Source organism: Haliotis rubra, unplaced genomic scaffold, assembly GCF_003918875.1.
Source record: "Haliotis rubra isolate DU_JTF1 unplaced genomic scaffold, ASM391887v1 Scf279, whole genome shotgun sequence".
NCBI classification, from domain to species: Eukaryota; Metazoa; Mollusca; class Gastropoda; order Lepetellida; family Haliotidae; genus Haliotis; species Haliotis rubra.
In genome coordinates, this window is record NW_025766880.1 from 206,627 (window position 1) to 228,242 (window position 21,616).

A 21,616-nucleotide genomic window follows, 5' to 3' on the forward strand; every position below is an offset into this window, starting at 1 on the left:
TGTTTTCCTGAATGCAGAGCTCAAGTTTGTTGATATTGAGTGAAACATCATCTGAAAGGCAATGTAGAGTTGCGTATTGTACATCTCCGATTTTGACAGATTTGTGCGACCTCGCAAATATAAGGGAATCCACTTGAGCTCAGTTCCTGTTCTCACAATGCGAATTTAAGTCGATGCAGGAGTAAGCTCTATGATCTGTGGTATCGAATGCATTGGATAGGTCATGAGCACGAGCGCTGTCACCTTCTTCTGGCCCATTTTGACAAGAATGTCGTTGTGGATTCTCACCAAAGCTGTCTCCGTACAGTGAGATGTCTTGTTGGCTGACTGGAACGATTCTGCGAGGTGGTTTGTCTCAAGAAGCGCCTTCATTTTGCCAGCTACCACTTTCTCTAAACATTTAGATACGAATGAAAGGTTGGAAATTGGACGGAAATTTTTCAAATTGTTTTCACCTGCTCCATGTTTCTTTAGAACTGGAGTGACAATTGCATGTTTAAAAACACTTGGAACAGTACCAGTGGAGAGTGACGAGTTCATAATGCCCCAGACTGCAGGTGCTAAATAGTGTAGCACGGACTTGAACAGCCAGGTAGGAATGGGATCCAGTGGTGAAAATTTATATGGTGCATTCTTCTTGATATCCAGTACAAGGTTGACAGAAACATGTCCGAACCTTTCAAGCACATTACCAGAGAACTTCTTCTCATCAGGCGTAGAACTAGTTTGACTGTATCCTGTAAGATTGGTTTATATTGCCCAAAACCAAGCGCTACAGTAATACAAATCGTATTGTTTCTGTCAGTTTCTAGTATTTTAAAATATGACAATTACCATGATGATGTAATGATGTTTTTTTTATGTTTTGTGTTTAAGTCAGTGATATAGCATTTATACCACGGTTATCTGTAATATCCGGATCTGTACCAGGACACCAGTGCCTGAAAGTATGCACAACGACCACTGAAATTGGTCATGATAAGGCCATACATTTATATATTCTTGTTTCTCATTAACGCCCGACCCCAACATTCAACCCGACCCTAAGATTTTATTTTACTTTTTACACTACAGAAAATGCAACTTTAACTCTCAAGTGCATGAATCTACACTTCTAAGTTTTGATTTTCTGTCGGAGAAAAGGTGTAAATTTCCGCAGAAATCAAGGGGTTTTGGACATAAAATGAAATACGCCGCTAGACCCTTCTCTTTTTTAAAAAGTGACGAGAAACAAGAACATTTTTTCATGTGGCCTAACATCGTCCACCGCGACACAAAGGCGGAATACAACAAATGCGATGCTGATCCGTTTTCCTGGACCTGCTGAGATTAAACTAATCCGTCTATATGATATTTTCGGAGATCAACATTCGTATCCCTGTATCACATCCAGTTTTGTTTTAATTGTTTGATAGCATGAACATTGATCCAATCCGTCGGGGTAGGATGATACATCATATATGATTTTACTGGACGCATGTGCCAAACATGTACCCGTGCATACACAGAGTGATCTAACGATGATCGTAACTCTAACATGATGTAAGATAGTCGTAGAGCAAAGGGAGGTGACGTGAAATTGGTTTTACGTCGTGCTTGAGAATATTTCGCTCATGACGACGTGCATGCGTGTGTATGTGTATGTGCGGCTGCTTGTACTAGCCTAGACTGAAGCTGGTTTTATAGTGCTAGCCCACTGAGATACCATGCCGCAGTGAAGCATGAATACCCCACTCAGACACATTATACTGACTCCAAGCCGACCAGTCCTTGTTGTACCCATTAATGCCGAGCGCCAGGCAGGGACCAACCAGTACCGTATTTTAACGTCATTTGGTATGACGCGGTCGGGGATCGAACCCGCGACCTTCCGCTCTCCGGGCGGACGCTCTTACCACTACACCACGGAGGCGGTCTCGTAGAGCAAAGACCGCTTAAATCAGTGTTTGCGGTAGGAAAAAAAGCTTTTCGTTCCTAAAACGCATAGTCCCTGGAATCTTGCGTGTTACCTGTCGTGTTTCACGATCCATGTTACATTCAGTATCGTGAGAATTAAGGACGTAAATTAGAAATGTAATTACTAAGAACACAAAATGCTTTTCGTGCTGAACACGAAGGTAGAAAATATCGTGCGTGACATGTAGATTTATTTGCGCGAAACTCGAAGGGTTTTTGCGTTAACGCGAACACTGCGGCTTTGTGAATCATGTTTGGCACATCCGTCTACTACAAATATGTATTTTGTTTCATCCTCCCTCGAGGGGCCCATGAACATATTTTGTCCTGTAATCCACGTGAGGTGAGGTGCGGAACTGATACACCATCAGGAGGCTGGGCGAAACCTACAAGTTGGACGCCATTATCCTTCATCAATATACAAACATTCATAGCATTACCCACTATAGTCTGTTTGCAGCGAAAACGTACCGATGGATTTCACTTCACACAATAAAGTAAATCAAATAAAGTGAAATTAAGATTGCGAATCCTCATAATTTTACCTTGCCAAATGAACATTTAAATCTCAGAATGTTATTCAACTTAGGATAAAAGTTGTTTAACAAACGGTCATAGTTTCACATGGCTATTATTGGTTTGTATAGGTTGGTCTAAGTTAACGCTCATCACGTCCCGCACGTGCATTTGTTTCACTGTTCCAACCACTGCGCTTACCCCCTTGTAATACAAACCAATAATAGCGATTTGAATCTATGATCGTTTGTTAAATAACTTTTACCATAAGTTGAATAAAATTCTGAGATTTTTAGTTTTAATTGGCAAGGTAAAACAGACTATAATAGTATAAATATGTACACCGAGTGTTCATCATTTAAGAACAATATGTCACAAAAGAATCTTTATTAAACAATCACTCTTTTCAAACAAAAATAAATAGTATACAATGGGGCACGTCAATTAGTTCATCGGTTTCAGGAGAGACTTTCCATAGCGGTCGACACATAACGTATTGCCGATGTCGAGGTTGTACTGACACACGTCGTAGCCCAGGTTGTGGTGGTAGGCGCAGATATGTGCCATGGGGCACACGGTGCTAGTGTTGCACTTCTGGTAAGGCATACAGATCCCGTCTACACAACTTCCATCCGGGCAACCGAAGTTGCAATGCGTCTTTGGATAGCAGATCTTGTGGTATGCGCAGTACTCGTGAATACAACAGCCCTCCGAACAATATCGATACTGAAACAGAAAATAGAGATAGTTTTAATATTGTGGCAACAAGTGTCAAATTCATTTCGTTGATAATACGAGTGAGTATTGTTTTACGCCGCTTTTAGCAATATTCCAGCAATATCACGACGGGGAACACCAGAAATGCGCTTCACACATTATTCCCATGTGGGGAATCGAACCCGCGTCTTCGACGTGACGAACGAACGCTTTAACTACTAGGCTACCCCACCGACTCGTTAATAATATGACTAACTCGCTATGATGATGATATTGGGGCTGGCGAAATTGTTATCCTCATTTTAAAACCTCAATTCTAACAAACCAGATACAAATTCATTATAGAATTACAGAATGTCCAAGAGGAGCTTATATGTTTTAAGAGCTATATGTATTAGCATTAAAAATTGTTCACGAAAAGTAGTGAATATACAAAATTGTTTCATGTTGTAGTTACCTCCCTTTCACGAATTAACCGGATGTACGTAAAAGTATTTTTGAACACACCTGATGTATAAAACGGAATATGATCGTGAGTGGCATTGCGCCGGTTTGAACTGAATTATAAAGAACCTTGGGGTAACGTCGTCCCAGAACGATGAAATCACTGAATAAAGCATGTTTAAGTTGGCGAGTAAATGAGTGTGATTTTGCAAGAATTCAGCTATATTACGATAGCCTGGGTAGCTATTAGGTAAGCAAATTGTGTAGATCATCCGTCAACAGGTTGCTGGATGAGCACATGGCAGGATCTCAACAAGTTAATGTGTTCAGACAATTTTGTTCATTCGTCAACAGGTTGATAGATGAGCACACAAGAAGATGGTCCGTCAACGTGTGGAGATGGTGTGCAGCACTACCCCGACCAGGTGGATCGAGGTTATTTTGGTCGGTCATCTGCACTATAACGATACCAGCCTCCTTTCTAATGGAGTTCATTGGCGGATCCAGGAATTTTGAAAGGGGGGGTTCAGGGGGTTCGAACCCGCTAAACCCCCCATTGGCATCCTCCCTCTGGATCCGCTAATGGGGAACTGGTATGTGTGCAACAACACACACACACACACACACACACGCCAATAGCAGGATGGAGATACAAATCTGGAGTGCAAATTAAGAAATGATTTTTAAAGTTCCATCTTCAGGTGAGTAGGGAAGCTCTGCACACAAAAGTTGGGCCTTATTTGTGAGGGAACTAAACGAATCCAATCCAAACTGGGCTCTTCATGATACAGTTATGAACTGCATTGCTTCCTTAATACCAAAACTGAAAGACGAGACTGCGAAACTTCCTCCACATTTGGTTTATGTTCAATATTATAGGTGTTAATATATTAATATTATTGATCATAAACCGTCCACGGAAATCTAATGTTACATCCAGGTAACCTAAGTCCCTGCATCACATAACTATAGACCAATATGTCCGAGGCATTTAAACCAGCACACTGATACCACTGCCAGATATAGCTCACTATGGCTATAATACTGGTGCGCCCTCGTTAATAGAACTTGTCCTCGTATATCGAAGCGCATCCTAATTTGCTAAATTATACTCAGCCACATCATAATCTTCCACGAGGATTAGTTCTCAATGAAATCAAACTATACTACCCATCAAAAGTTTAGACTCACTAGTGTAAATGTAGCCACTTAACTGTTCTAAACTGTGTTTAAAGGTACTGTTTAGTTATGAACTGGTGTATTGACACATTGAAAAGATTATTGCATGAGTTCGATTAAAATCTGTGAAAATTGACTAATTCTTAACAAAACTTTACACCAAAACGAATCTGTTCACATGCACGACATTTGCTCATGCCTTTCGCAATTTGAAGCATCATCCTTGTGCAATTATCTGCCAATCAGTTGGTTCCCCAAGTTGGTGGAGAAAATCTTCGATGTAATATTCCATGAAGATTAGTTCTTAATGAAATCAAACTACAGACACTGGCCACGAATAATACCTCTTTTCAGATATGGTGATACTGACACACGAAGAATACCTCTTGAAGATTAGTTCTTTGAAATCTTCCACAGAACCTTAAATATGGTATACTGACCACGAATGCCACCCAGGTTATTATGCCATGTTTCCCACTGGAAGAGAGGTAGCATGATAACAGGATGGACTGTATTCATAACACCACCACAGGCCCATGGCGTCATGGCGGCTGCTGCCTTGTGTCAAGCACTGATTCCAAAGTGTCCATGTTTAATTTCGCTAATCAGCAATAACAGATGCCACACTTATAGTTCCTGTTACATGGTTATCAATATCCGATACTGTATTAATTTCCAAATGAATACGAACTATAACCTATATACCTACTAGAACCTTCATTTGTAATATATCACTCGAGCCATTCATCAAAAGTGTTTCATCATTTCGAGCGGAAGACCTAACGGATTTCCCCTTTATACTTTCTTTCAAAACCGATTTTCAAATGTCATTAAAGATGATACTACTGTCTTTATTGGATTGCAGCTGGATAAAGATATCTAGTTTCTCAAACCAAATCTCATTCTGAGTATTTGAAGTTATTTATATTTATATGAAAGAATAATTGTAGCGTAAAAACGTATACATATAAACTTGCAATATCAACTGTCGTGACGGTACCGGAGGAAACCAGTACAATGACGCTGGCAGAAACAACGCTCTCCGGTACTGATAAAACGACTCCAGTTTAAAACTGTCATGTTGCCATCTCGGTATCGGATTAATATTCTTCCGCTATAACTACACGTTGGGTATTTATTAGCTGACCTTCTGTTTTAAAATATAAATGGTATTAACTGTGGCCAAAAATGTTTGATCGTGGCTAAAAGTCAAAGGAACAAGAAATAGATATTGGATGGCGATGAATTTGGTGCACGTATACTATCTGTGTCCTGGACTTGAAGTTTTACTGTTTCGGTGACTTTCTCCAGCCTACTATCGTTTTGATGACGTTTGAGATATTTTTTGTCAAATGCTATTTTCGATGTTTTCTTTGCTGGGTAGTTTAGTTCTGTCACTAGGGAATTGTATCGATGTGACAGAATGACGTCATCAATATTCCACGACACTTTAGTGGCAACACTTAAACCACTGGAACAGGGGAATGCCTGGCCAGTAATCTCAAACACTGTACATGTCCAGCTCCGGACATATGGGGATTACGAGCTTACAGCTCAGACACAAGTGACATGACCGGATCTCACGATTTCAGCCACACAGTGACACATTAAAATGAACATTTCTTTCTACTAGTTGAAAGTTGGATTGTTGATAAACTGCTGTACAGTGTGATCAGTAAGAGTGTAGGCACAATAACAGTGTTTCTGTGATATATACACATAGAATAAAGTATCGCAACACCTGTGATCTTTGACCCCCAAATGGCCATTTATATTCATATCATAATTTTGTTTGTTTGTATGATGAATTTGACCCCTCGGGCGCACCATACAATGCTTTTAGAGATGCACGTGCTTCGATCCAAAGCGAGCGATACATGTGCCCGCCCTGAAGCCAATTATATGAAGTGTCAGTAAACTGTGCTTACAGCTCGGTAACTTGGCACATCAACGGATGTTGTTGATAAGCAAATATGGGGTCGCTTCAAATGGCAACTGCAAAAATGGCAGGATACTGGTATATGCAATACTGGCATGTCATTTCGGGGTATTATAAGATATATTCGTTGTCATCCATCAACTATAAGCCGACTGGCCAAAAAACATGAGGGTGTAGGTCGACCACAAGTGACAATTCCTAGGGAGGATACAGCCTGTCACCGAATCACAAGAATTCATCCGTTCAGGTCTTGAGTGGCTTGTTGAAATCAGAGTGCCCTCCACATCGTTTGTCCTCAAAAAATGGTCTTACCGGGTATAGACCCAAAGTGTTTTTGCAACAAGGATGATAGAGGTGTGTATTTGATAATAAGCCCAAAGAAATATGCAAAGGGTACGTTTTTGCCCTTTTTGATGATTAAAATATGAATTGGAAATTTACCAACATCACTGAGGAGCATTTGTTTTGTTTTGTTTTTTAACAAAGTAATTTGTAATGTAATTAATTACATTGGTAATGTAATTGTAATTTAATTAAACATTTTAATTTAAGGTGTAATTGTATTTGTAATTGTTTGAGGACTTGTAATTTAATTAATTACATTTCGCTTGCATAGACCCGGGTCAGGGGTGGTGAGCAATTTCGTAATATCTCAAGTCAAGAGACGGTATCAACTTTACCTTGGTCCGCCAGGAATCTCGATCACAATACCATATAGCATATGTGGAACAGCATGGGTCTCAGAAACGCCAGAGAGATCCTCCAGTACAAAATCTTTTTGTATTGTATTGGATCAAGCCCTCCATCGGGAAAGGAACGCAACCTCAGCGTCAAATTCAAACATCTGATACAGTCAATGAGTCGGAGGGTCAGGGATGTTATTGCAGTTGGCGGAGGTTACCCAAGATATTGACATTGTACTCGGTTATTGATACAATGTGATGTCCTAAGGATTGTATTACCGAATTTTGAAAATGACCGCACTTTAAGTCATACGACCACAGTTATCAGCACTACAAAATGTTTCATTTTGTGTCATGTTTGCCTCAATTACTAAACTACGTATTTTCTGTCCTTTTGCGTTTAGATTTGCCATATGATAAGTCTTAAGTAAGTTAAATTGAGGTTTGGATTTGCTGTGGCTAATTGTAACATACAGATATTATGAAAAATATAGGGCGTTGCAAATATTGTTTTCTATGTGTATATTTCAGAAGGAGGGGAAACCGATGGAACAATATTGGTGCTTTGTAAAAATACCTTTTGAATTTTTTTCATCAGTGATAGCACGGCACAAAATCATAGCAAATTGAAAGATTAATATTATAATCGATATGGGCCTATATCATCTGTGGACGGAATCAAAGAAGCACATTTATTATCAACCTCAGGACGAGGAATAACGTGTTTTGGATAAACCGCGTTGATCGAACAGAATCACTGTGACGGTAAGTCTATTTTAAGGCAATAAATCCATGAATCGTTAAAATCGAAACAGAATAACGAAATAAAGGAGGTATTAGATAGTGTTGTGTTAATCAACACGCATGTTTACGTAATATAAATTTAATCGAAATTCAAAGGAGTAAACAATCGACCTGTGTATATAGAGAATCTCACCCGAGTGTCTATTGGTATCAAATATTTCACCATGCGTTGATAAAGTTACAAACATCCGAGGTTAGAGGACACGAGAGTGAGATTCTGTTTATCATAACAAATAATTCTTCATTAGTTTTCAATGAAAACTGTACATCTCTGAACACGGTACTGCCATTACTTGCCGTGCAGCGATGTCATAGCATTGTGACGTCATCAAGTTTATGACGTCATAGCATCGTGAGTCATATAATTGTATAATGTCAGGGCATTGTAAAAAATCTGTCAAAGCGATATCTCCTACTATAGCTATCGTTTGATCTCACACAAGCTATGTCTCCTGTGGAATACAGTTTTGGATGATAAATCGCACTGCAACTGTCCATGGCAGTCGATGGCAGGTCATATCGATATCGTGCTAAAATATCGATTTAATATATCAACCAAAGAGAGCTGACAGCAACACGTGTAGCTACACCACGTACCTTCCCCCTGTGTATATCTCAATCCAAAGGTCACGTTGTTTGTCTAGACACGTTCATAATGTCAAACCAGAGATATATTCTTTACTACCCCGTGGACATTTCGAGTAGAGTAGGACTCACGTCCCGTTGTCGTGAGAGGCAACTAACAGAGGGGAAGGGGATTCTAATCTGTTTGGCTCGACTGATCACGTGTCACTGTACCCGGAATATCGTGGCTCGTTGTTCATGCTTTTAGTCATTGGTTTGCATGCTGTCATGAAATTATTGGAATAATAAAATGACATCCACACGCACGCTTCCTGTACACCCAAACGTTTTCCAGTGGTCGGGCAACCTTAAGACATCTTCTTTACAGAAAGGTATAGTTGCGCGTCGCAAAAACAAGTACGATATAAGGTAACATCACACTGATGTTTTTAACTAAAAGGTTTCATACATCTCTCAACATCTTTATAAAATTAGCTATATGAATTATATATTCCTGCATACATACCATTATAGATGACCATATACTGAACATACAATAACAATAACAAGGGTGATGATGATGATGATGATGATGATGGTGATGATTATGATGATGACGACGATGGTGACGATAATGATGACGATGATGATGATGATGACGACGACGAAGGCATTTAAATCGCGTTTTTGTCCCACACACCAGTGGGTCATGCTCAAAGCTCTACATCGTTGTTAAACAAGTCAACTGATCGACTTTGTTAATTTCATCTCAACCGCCGCCATATAGCTGGAATATTGGTGAGTGGGGCCTAAAACTAAACTCACTCACTCACTGTTAATCTCAGCTCCCTGGAGAGTATACAACCCAGCTGCGAGGCGACAGTCGGTTAACTGTAACATTAGTCTCGCCCTAACACAGTGCTGTAGTTTATATGCAGATTTGTGAAGCCATTTGTGATGATGTTTTCCCCTACCCCTGAAAAGACCGCTAGTCCCTGTGTCTAGCATCGCCCGGACTGTAGTTAACTGTAGTCATTAGGATTGGTGTATCGATTCATTACGGGGCCGAATGTGAAGTGCCAACCTCTGACGTGTAGAGTACGTGAAAGATTCGTGAGTCAGTTGTGTGGATTCCTTGACATTAGCGTGTTGCAATCCGAGTGTCGCCATAATATCGCCAGCAATTTGCAGTTTCTTGTGATTCGTGTGTCCACGCCATCTTCTGCGATGGAGGAAATGGTCTAAGTGCTGACTTTATCCACGCCGTTCTGTAAAATCTTTGATCATAATGGACACCGAGTGGTATTTTTACCATCAAAGCTCCGTGATGCAAATAAAAATGCATTATTAAGACTATATAGTTATGAATACATTTCACGGGGAGGTGACATTAAGGGTTTGCATCACGTGATTCACCGATCCCGGATGAATAATCCGGTTAAGATTCCATCCATGTCGGATGAATACTTGCCATACCCTATCTCAGTGCTCGCCTATCTATCGTCCTTGGGTCTGTCCGATTAGCCATCATTCTTTTAATCACCCCCACCCCCCCAACCGCATCTGTCTACTATATACTTACATTGTGCATGCGTGTCTAAGCCGTATCGATATTACCTAGCCTGCCTGTATCGTATCTACCAGATGTCCGTAACAGAACCTATAGTCACCAGACTTGACTTGTCTTATCTACCAGATGTCCGTAACAGAACCTATAGTCACCACACTTTACTTGTCTTATCTACCAGATGTCCGTAACAGAACCTATAGTCACCAGACTTTACTTGTCTTATCTACCAGATGTCCGTAACAGAACCTATAGAACCTATCTACCAGATGTCCGTACCAGAACTTATAGTCACCTTTTACTTGTTATTCTACCAGATGTCCGTAACAGAACCTATAGTCACCACACTTTACTTGTCTTATCTACCAGATGTCCGTAACAGAACCTATTGTCACCATATTTTACTTTTGTCTTATCTACCATATTTCCGTAACAGAACCTATAGTCACCATACTTTACTTGTCTTATCTACCAGATTTCCGTAACAGAACCTATAGTCACCACACTTTACTTGTCTTATCTACCAGATGTCCGTAACAGAACCTATAGTCACCACACTTTACTTGTCTTATCTACCAGATGTCCGTAACAGAACCTATAGTCACCACACTTTACTTGTCTTATCTACCATATTTCCGCAACAGAACCTATAGTCACCAGACTTTACTTGTCTTATCTACCAGATGTCCGTAACAGAACCTATAGTCACCACACTTTACTTGTCTTATCTACCAGATGTCCGTAACAGAACCTATAGTCACCATACTTTACTTGTCTTATCTACCATATTTCCGCAACAGAACCTATAGTCACCATACTTTACTTGTCTTATCTACCAGATGTCCGTAACAGAACCTATAGTCACCACACTTTACTTGTCTTATCTACCATATTTCCGTAACAGAACCTATAGTCACCACACTTTACTTGTCTTATCTACCAGATGTCCGTAACAGAACTTATAGTCACCATACTTTACTTGTCGTATCTACCAGATGTCCGTAACAGAACCTATAGTCACCACACTTTACTTGTCTTATCTACCAGATGTCCGTAACAGAACCTATAGTCACCACACTTTACTTGTCTTATCTACCAGATTTCCGTAACAGAACCTATAGTCACCACACTTTACTTGTCTTATCTACCAGATGTCCGTAACAGAACCTATAGTCACCACACTTTACTTGTCTTATCTACCATATTTCCGCAACAGAACCTATAGTCACCACACTTTACTTGTCTTATCTACCAGATGTCCGTAACAGAACCTATTGTCACCACACTTTACTTGTCGTATCTACCATATTTCCGTAACAGAACCTATAGTCACCAGACTTTACTTGTCGTATCTACCAGATGTCCGTAACAGAACCTATAGTCACCACACTTTACTTGTCTTATCTACCAGATGTCCGTAACAGAACCTATAGTCACCACACTTTACTTGTCTTATCTACCAGATGTCCGTAACAGAACCTATAGTCACCATACTTTTTTACTTGTCTTATCTACCAGATGTCCGTAACAGAACCTATAGTCACCACACTTTACTTGTCTTATCTACCAGATGTCCGTAACAGAACCTATAGTCACCACACTTTTACTTGTCTTATCTACCAGATGTCCGTAACAGAACCTATAGTCACCACACTTTACTTGTCTTATCTACCAGATGTCCGTAACAGAACCTATAGTCACCAGACTTTACTTGTCTTATCTACCAGATGTCCGTAACAGAACCTATAGTCACCACACTTTTACTTGTCTTATCTACCAGATGTCCGTAACAGAACCTATAGTCACCAGACTTTACTTGTCTTATCTACCAGATGTCCGTAACAGAACCTATAGTCACCACACTTTACTTGTCTTATCTACCAGATGTCCGTAACAGAACCTATAGTCACCAGACTTTACTTGTCTTATCTACCAGATGTCCGTAACAGAACCTATAGTCACCAGACTTTACTTGTCTTATCTACCAGATGTCCGTAACAGAACCTATAGTCACCAGACTTTACTTGTCTTATCTACCAGATGTCCGTAACAGAACCTATAGTCACCAGACTGTACTTGTCTTATCTACCAGATGTCCGTAACAGAACCTATAGTCACCACACTTTACTTGTCTTATCTACCAGATGTCCGTAACAGAACCTATAGTCACCACACTTTACTTGTCTTATCTACCAGATGTCCGTAACAGAACCTATAGTCACCATACTTTACTTGTCTTATCTACCAGATGTCCGCAACAGAACCTATAGTCACCAGACTTTACTTGTCTTATCTACCAGATGTCCGTAACAGAACCTATAGTCACCACACTTTACTTGTCTTATCTACCAGATGTCCGTAACAGAACCTATAGTCACCAGACTTTACTTGTCTTATCTACCAGATGTCCGTAACAGAACCTATAGTCACCAGACTTTACTTGTCGTATCTACCAGATTTCCGTAACAGAACCTATAGTCACCAGACTTTACTTGTCTTATCTACCAGATGTCCGTAACAGAACCTATAGTCACCACACTTTACTTGTCGTATCTACCAGATTTCCCGCAACAGAACCTATAGTCTATCAGATCATCTGTATCAAACAATACGATCACCCACGGCCACCCCACTACTTCACCGCTTTTACGTTGGTTCAGCAACTGACTCGTTACAACCTTAACATTTCTTCATTGTGTATTTCAACTATACGACATTATCGTGAACGCCAGAAAACTAGGCTAGTGGTTACAGCCTTCACTCGTCACGCCGAAGACCCGGGTTCGATTCTCCACATGGGTAAAATGTGTGAAGCCCATTTCTGGTGTCCCCCGCCATGGCATTGCTGGAATATTGCTAAAATCGGCCTTAAGCCTTACAAACTCACTCCTACGCGGTGGCATGTGAATAAACCAAACAATCAAGTGATGGATGACAAAGTCCACTGATAGCACCTTCCTGATTTTCTTGAAACAAAAAGCGATGTTAATTTTGAAATACGTCGGTGCAGAGTGTAAGTGATTCTAACAGGCCAGTACTCAAGTATGTATCTGTGAAAGTGATGAAGTGTCAAGTAAATGGAATGTGTGACATCTATTATTCATGGGTGGGTTACGTATCACTGTTCAGGCGTTCATCCATCCGGCATCGCGACGGCAGCATGAACATCGCGTCAGTGGTAGCCGACGTCTTCATCACAGATGGGAATTGTGCTCTGTGTGAAATGTAGATCCTGTTGTTATGTTACCAGACGTCTGACCTGATTTATTCTGCTACACAGTAGAAGCTTCCTCTTAAACATATGTTATTTTCTAAAATCAACCGGACTTAATTTTAAACTAAAATTTAATAAAAACGCCACTTTCTACAACACTGTCTCGTCACGACACATACTGCTATGCACTTACACCAAAGGAAGAAGGTTAAACATCGCTTAAATATATTTCCGTATAAAACGACGATTAAAAAAAAATGAACTGTCTGAAGGAAGACATTTGTTTCAATATAAAGTGACTCATATAGAATAACAAAAACCGAAACCAATTATAGTCTGTTTGCAGTGAAAACGTACCGATGAATTTCACTTTAAACAAAAAGGTTAATCAAATAAAGTGAAATTACGATTGCGAATACTCATAATTTTACCATGCCAATTGAACATTTAAATCTCAAAATTTTATTCAAATTAGGATAAAAGTTGTTTAACAAACGATCATAGATTCAAATCGCTATTACTGGTTTGTATTACAAGGGGGTAAGCGCAGTAGTTGGAACAGTGAAACAAATGCACGTGCGGTACGTGAAGAGCGTTAACTTATAACAACCCTTGTATGTTTCGGTGTTTCATTTGATGTGCATACCCCTTGTAATACAAACCAATAATAGCCACGTGAAACTATGATCGTTTGTTAAACAACTTTTATCCTAAGTCGAATAAAATTCTGAGATTTAAATGTTCAATTGGCCAGGTAAAATCATGAGGATTCGCAGTCTTAATTTCACTTTATTTGTTTTACTTTTTGGTTTAAAGTGACATTCATCGGTGCGTTTTCACTGCAAACAGACTATAACGAATAATGTGTGTTGTAGCTGATCCTTGGTTGTAGTCATTTGATTCCCTTTCGAGAGATGCCTCTGTTTCTGAGACATGTGACTCAGTGAGTGTGACCATTTGAACACAACGTCTTTAGGATTGCTCTTAAAAGGCAGGACATGCTTCGTTTCACGAACACCCGGTGTTACAACTAATTTTTAGGATTATTTCACAATTGTTACCGTTATTTTGCCTCTCCTGACCTGTATCTGTTTTGTCGGAGTATCGAGCGTGGTTATACTTTAGCATTGGCGATACATTTAAATTGTGAGAACTATTTACGATCGACGTATCAGACATTTATTGAATTGAGTGAGTGAGTTTAGTTTTACGCCGCACTCAGCAATATTCCAGCTATATGGCGGCGGTCTGTAAATAATCGAGTCTGGACCAGACAATCCAGTGATCAACAGCATGAGTATCGATCTGCGGAATTGGGAACCGATGACATGTGTCAACCAAGTCAGCGAGCCTGACCACCCGATCCCGTTAGTCGCCTCTTACGACAAGCATGGGTTACTGAAAGCCAATATTCTAACCCGGACCTTCACGGGTCTTATTGAATTGAGATCAATGTTGTATGTCTATATTTACAAAAAGAATACCCTAAAGTTATAAAAAGGGGGTGTTGCTTAACCTTTTTCCAGCACATAAATATTGATATATATTTATAAAATATTATTTCCGCGTTTAACCGATAAGAAGTTACCAGAGTAATTGGATCTTTCTGCAAGGATCTGATGTATTGTTCTGTTGTTCTTGTTCTCTCCTCAATACATCATACATGAGATTAAACCTTCCCCTAAAGTGTCTCTAAACACGTCCTGAGCATCTGCTCCGTCTCTGATTCGAACCTCCTGTCTCGATCGAGACCATTCATCACCATGGCTCACAAAGAACCAATAGCAATAATGTTAATCCCGGCCGGCAGGTGGCGCGTCAGTACACGGAGATGAAGTCGTATTAGACTAACTACTCGACACACTTGTTATGTCCTGTTTGGAGCCGATTCTAATCAACGAGTGTGGTGCTTGTGGAATGTGTTGCCACAGGGCGCCGATAGGTGGCAGTGTCAGGTCAAGTTTATAGGCAGTGGTTGTAATGGCGTCATGGCCCACGTTCCCACATGTCGATTGGGGATGGTCGTCTTGGTTTACCACAAGATCCTGTTTTGATAAAATATTTGGCTCGAAATGGATAAAAAAAGACCCGAGTTTGATTACAAACATTCGTGAAGCCAATTCGTGACATTCCCAATAGTGATATATTCCCAAACACGAGATATATATGCAATAAAATACATAGAATAAATATACATATACTACGTTTGGTTGAATTCAGCGTAAAACGCACACACATCCTAAGTATGAGAGTTCGTTAGAAGAAATTGGAAAATGTACATAAAGAATAAGAAATATATATATTGAGAAGCCACGGTAATATCAGATTTTTATGCATAATCATAATTAAAAGCTTAAATGAATACGTTTACAGGCAGGTAAGGCAGTCTCGTCATGACGTATACAGGGGTTTCATGTAACCTATGTGAAGATGGTGTGAACAAACTCTCAGGTATTGTTTGTAACATAGGGACGTGTCTCGCTTAGAAACAGCGTTAGAAAGACATATAGGTGTATAGACCCAACCCTATTTCTATATATCGCTGTTTCTAAGCGAGACACGCCCCTGTGGTTTGAAACACACTCGGGGGAAGATCAGCGGAGACAAGATGAAACTCACGTCATTTCTAAGCGACTAAAATAAGACCTCTGTAGACCTGTCCATATTACAGATATTACGTTTAGAAGGCAGGGGTCATACGTTTCCGAACAAAAATATGGGAATGCGGGTTGCAAATAGGTATTTATTACGTGCGATGCAGAAATAGTTACATGGGCAGGTTAGGTGACTGTGATAATATCAGTGAGTGTGTGAGTGAGTTCAGGTTAAAGCCGCACTCACCAGACAATCAGTGATGGTGTCATCCTACCCCGTTACCGAGCACCATTGTTCATATTATCAATCACCAGTTTGTCTGGCCCATTAACGGGTCACCGTTATATAGTTGTAAAACAACCAACCAAACGAAGAATAGCGTGTTTATACCGGTCATGTAAATACTAGTACGAGTGAGTGCGGTTTTACGCCGCTTTTACCTATATTCAAATAATATCATGGCGGGACACCAGCAATGGGCTTCACATATTTTACCCGTAAATTGAATCGAACCCGGGCTTTCGGTGTGACGAGCGAACGCTTTACCCATGCGGTTAACCTACCGCCGTATATTTTGAATACTAGAAAGCTGTTGTGGCATCATTACACGTGTCTATCACAAATGGCACAACCTGTTCCATATCTAGAGAACTAAATATCATACATGTTCCTTATAAAGCCGCTTTAGTGAGTGAGTGAGTGAGTTTAGTTTTTCGCCGCATTCAGCAAACTTCCAGCTATATGAAGTCGGTCTGTAAATAATCGAATCTGGACCAGCATGAGCATCGATCTGCGCAATTGGGAACCGATGACATGTGTCAACCAAGTCAGCGATCCCGGCCGCTTTATTAAACACAGAGAATCATTCACAACACCCTTAAAAGACGGGTAGTGGGGTAGCCTGACGGTTAAAATGTTCGCTCGACTCGCCAAAGGCCCTGGTGCAATTCCCATGATAGGTTCAATGTGAGTGGTAGTATTGGTAGGGTATTGCTACACACTGTTCAAAAACATACTCGCTCATTCACATGGAGAACTAGAATTGGTCTTCAGTAACCCATGCTTGTCGTAAGAGGCAACAAACGGGATCGGGTGGTCAGGCTCGCTGACTTGGTTGACACTTGTCATTGTATCCCAATTCCGTAGATTGATGTTCATGATGTTGATCACTGGATTGTCTGGTCCAAACTCGATTAATTACAGACCGCCGCCATATAGCTGGAATATTGCTGAGTGCGGCGTAAAACAACAAACAAACTTAACAAACAGCAGCTGCAATTAAAGGATAAGTGGTTAAAGCTATGGGAAATATAGATAGCTACACTTAGAGCAATAACAGTTAGTGATGGACGGATGGGAAAGTGATATGGTTCATGTAATATGAGACATCCAATTGTTTCTGTTGACATTCCTATTTTCGGCTGAAAATGAAATAACGAAATTAATTAAATCCTGTAATAGGAACCATTCGGTTAGGTGTGAGTATGGTTACACTGTCTTACTATCTCTCTACATATTGGTAATCGGATTGTGATTTTGTCATCTATAATCTCGATGCGGCAGGAGAAGAGTGCGTTGTTGCATGCAGGAAGACATTACGCTCACGTTGATGTCGTTACTTGCCTTGACGACGCTAATCACCGTACACGACACCAGCAGTCGCCAGTCAGTGATATACAACATGCGGCTTCACGCGTTGACAGTAACGACATTAGCGACATCGGCTCATGAAACGGCCAGGAACTATTGACGACTGGGCGGTGGGAGTGTGTGGTTCCATGTAGCGTATGTTCTTACATGGCTACGAGACAATATGAATATTTCATCGCAGTATGTTTTATAGTGAAGGCTTCTGACGCGAGTCTGTCCACGTAATGTGTTTCCTGCATGTCTTCATGGCCTATTCATACATATTGGGTGTCGTGTTCATGCATATGTTATGTTCTTACAAGGCTCTTACGAGTGTAGAAAGATCAGCTTTGGGAAATGACTGTAAGAGGTATAGCGGCCTCGTAACCAAAACCTAACGCCCCAACACACCGGAAACATGCACGGTCCACGCACGTCCTCCGTGCACGTTAGTAGCTGGTGATTCTCGATCATCAATCTGAGCGATTAGTACTGTTAGTGTTCATTATCCACAGTAACACGTCAGCTGTCTCGGCTATTATCTGTATTCATGAACAGACTGGGAATGTGTTGTCTACAAACTGGTGGACTTCTAGCTGGTAGCCAAAATGTTCTGTTTGTCTCATGATTAGTCGGAGATTTGCAGACCTTGAAACAGGTTTCTGCAGACCTTGAAACAGGTTTCTGCAGACCCAAATGTTAATGATCGTCCAGGGTGCCCAGGGCAACATAAGTCCAGGATAGAAAACTAAATTAAAAAATAGACACAAAGAAAGCGAGCCTACACACTCAATCATATCGCTGTTCACGTACGCCTGGCAACCAGAGTTCAGGTTACTGGCCAGACCATCAGAAATCGTCAGCATACTCGGCGACTGCGTGTATTACCGCGGTTAACAAATGGACACATATTAGCCAACCCACATAGGTGTTAGAGAAACCACGGGAATGGCTGATGGACTCATGTAATGTTTTCAGATGAGTTCATTCCTGACTTTCCGGATAGGCGTGGTCGTGTCTTAACGAACGTCTTCCTAAGCCATTATGCCGGATTTAGGCGTGGGTCTGTAATGGCTGGAGGCGGAATAACTCTGACTGTCAGGAACCCACTACACCACATGGCAGGGTCATTGGGCAGTACTGACAAGACAACACATTCGCTCCAAATATTATGCATTGTGCACGCTGCTGACTCCCTCCAGAAGCACATCACGGGAATGCAATGACCACCAACCAGTACTGTTCTTTCCACAACATAGCCCGTCTGGGACATGACAGAGACATGGAGCCACAACTGGGCCAGAAACTGAGAAAGACGTGGGCGAGACTGTCTCAAATTGTCATCAGGAGATTGCATTAGACCGTACAACGCAGTATAACGAATGTTCGACCAGTCGACCTGACCCGTTATTAATCAAGTAATCTCATCTTCATTTTTTGCGGACACATCCCTATCGGTTTTTTCTGTGTGGTTTGTTTACATTCTCACGATAGCAAGTTCTTTTGTCTTTCATGGATCCTCTCCTTCTCCATCAGTTACTATCCCTCGGTACCTCCATGTATTCTTTCTTGTCTGCTCTTTTCTAATATCTCCTATTTTTTTGGAGAGTATATTAGTAAAAAAATGTCCAAAAGTACATACAGGATGTGCGTGACAAACAGGTCTACCTGTAAATGGCATTTCCAATTAGAATATGTTATTTTGGTGTCGTAAGAATTAGACGCCACTGACTCTCTGGGCGCATTCGTGACCACCCGTTCTATTTTGGACCTCTCTTCCGGCGGCCGTTGATGGATGACTTCTCGAGTGTGACATGAGTGCATGATTGGACCAAACCGGGTACCAAAAATTGGAAACTAATCAATGGCATCCGGTGCTTGTGCTATCCTAAGTCGGCATCTTCCTTCCACTAACGACACGTCAATAACTGTCACTATAACAACCTATATGACGAGAATAATCAGTTTCAATCAACCACGAAAATAGTTTCCATTCCATTGGACGTAGTGCAAAATAGCGGTGGAAATTATATGGATCGTTAACTGATATCCAGTAAAAAACACCTTTCTACAACTGACCAAACACATCGCACTACACTAGAATACGATTAGCCTGTCTGCACTTAACACACTAGGTTTCCGGAGGTAGCCATGCTGTCTTTCTAGCACAATTTTTCCACTACTCAGTGACATCGCTGTGCAAAGAAAGGTTTGTAAGTCATCATTTGTCTTGAACAGTATGCAGTTCTAAAGTCTGGTATACCAGGAACATCCCATTAAGATAAAATATAGCCTGAATACTGTCATTCGATGGTTTAAAGTTGACAGACAATTTGAAGAAACAGGAGAAACATGGAGCCCGCGCTTTAGAAGGAGGCGCTCAACAGAAAATATGTTCTAAATTGTCATCGGACATGTTGACAAGATTGGTATTTAGTGTCTTCATTACTTTCTGGATTTGAACTGTTCCAGAACATGCGTCAGTGATGGAATGTGTGATAATACAAGTTACCATGTGTTCGCGAGGTTGATATGGAGATTTATCATGTGTCCGAGTTAAATATCAAACGAAAACGAAGTTCTTGCTTAACACATGTCATCATATCCCAATTGCGTAGATCGATGCTCATGATGTTGATCACTGGACTGTCTGGTCCAGACTCGATTATTTACAGACCGCCGCCATATGGCTTGAATATTGCTGAGTGCGGTGTAAAACTAAACTCACTCACTTCTAATATGGAAGTGTCCTTTAATTAGTTTGAGTGGTATATTATAGACCGTGATGTCATGTATACACTTAAACAATTGACTGATTGTTGATTTGGGAAACATAGACATGTTTTTGACTGAACACCTCGCTCTGTTGCCATTTATATTTATGAGAATCAAATCAAAATACAAGGCCTCCATGCTCCAATCTATTACTTGCCACTCCGTGAAAACATTGCCGAAAGTAGTCATTCCTGAAAACGTACTGTGTGTGCTTAAATTCACAACCAATCTATTTAGTCACGAAATGTATAGGTTGTTGGGAATGTAGAACTGAAAAAAACCCAAGGTCGTCAACTGCCTTATCAGTACATATGGTATACAAAATATTGCTATTTTGGGCTCTGTGGTAAAGTGTGAGTGAGTTATAATTCAAAGTCATCGGCAGTATTTCAGCCACATCGTGATTAAGCCACAAGAGCTCTAAACACATGGTAAATACATTCAAATTATAAAAACCTGTCGACAGAGGACAGTAAAAACAACTAGCATATCACAGAACCAAAATAAATTAGAGCTAGCATCTAACTCTAAAAGTGGATTTCCAAACAGAACAATACAGTATAAAAACCGGCTGTACATCGCAGGCAACTGAAGTAAAATCACCATACTAAGGACAGCTGTTTTCGAGAAAATGATTATGAAGGCGATTACAAATGGCAAGGATAATAACGTGTCATACAGTACACAAAACGTACGTGTCAGAATTATAAACTTGGGCTCTTTGAACGTTAACAGTTATGTTAAGCTCTTCACAATATGAGTTAGTAAAGTGGTTTGTACGACGCTTTAAGCAATAACCCAGTCATAAAATGGCGTTGGAACACTTATTTTACCGAGGGAATGTACTAAACTCAGTAACTATAAGGTAGAGGTGGAGATATATACGTCTCATGACATTGGGAGGCTTAATCAAATCCGGCACCAAACATATCCCTGGAGACAATCAACTGAGGTCAAACATATTATCATTCTACAACCCCCGTTGTTAGTCAGTGAAATGTACAAATAGTACCGGAGGCAGGTGACAAGCTGTC

The 21,616-nt window shown here is 40.5% G+C and overlaps 1 protein-coding gene across 1 annotated transcript in view; it reads right to left on the bottom strand.

Annotated features, from left to right (window-relative positions):
* Positions 1-2,844: 2,844 nt before the first annotated feature.
* Positions 2,845-21,616, bottom strand: part of LOC124281089 — a 51,053-nt gene continuing 32,281 nt past the window's right edge. The window contains exon 3 of the mRNA XM_046717105.1: positions 2,845-3,198. Coding sequence (XP_046573061.1) covers positions 2,917-3,198 — 282 coding nt within the window. The 3' untranslated portion in view covers positions 2,845-2,916. The remainder of the gene's footprint in view (positions 3,199-21,616) is intronic.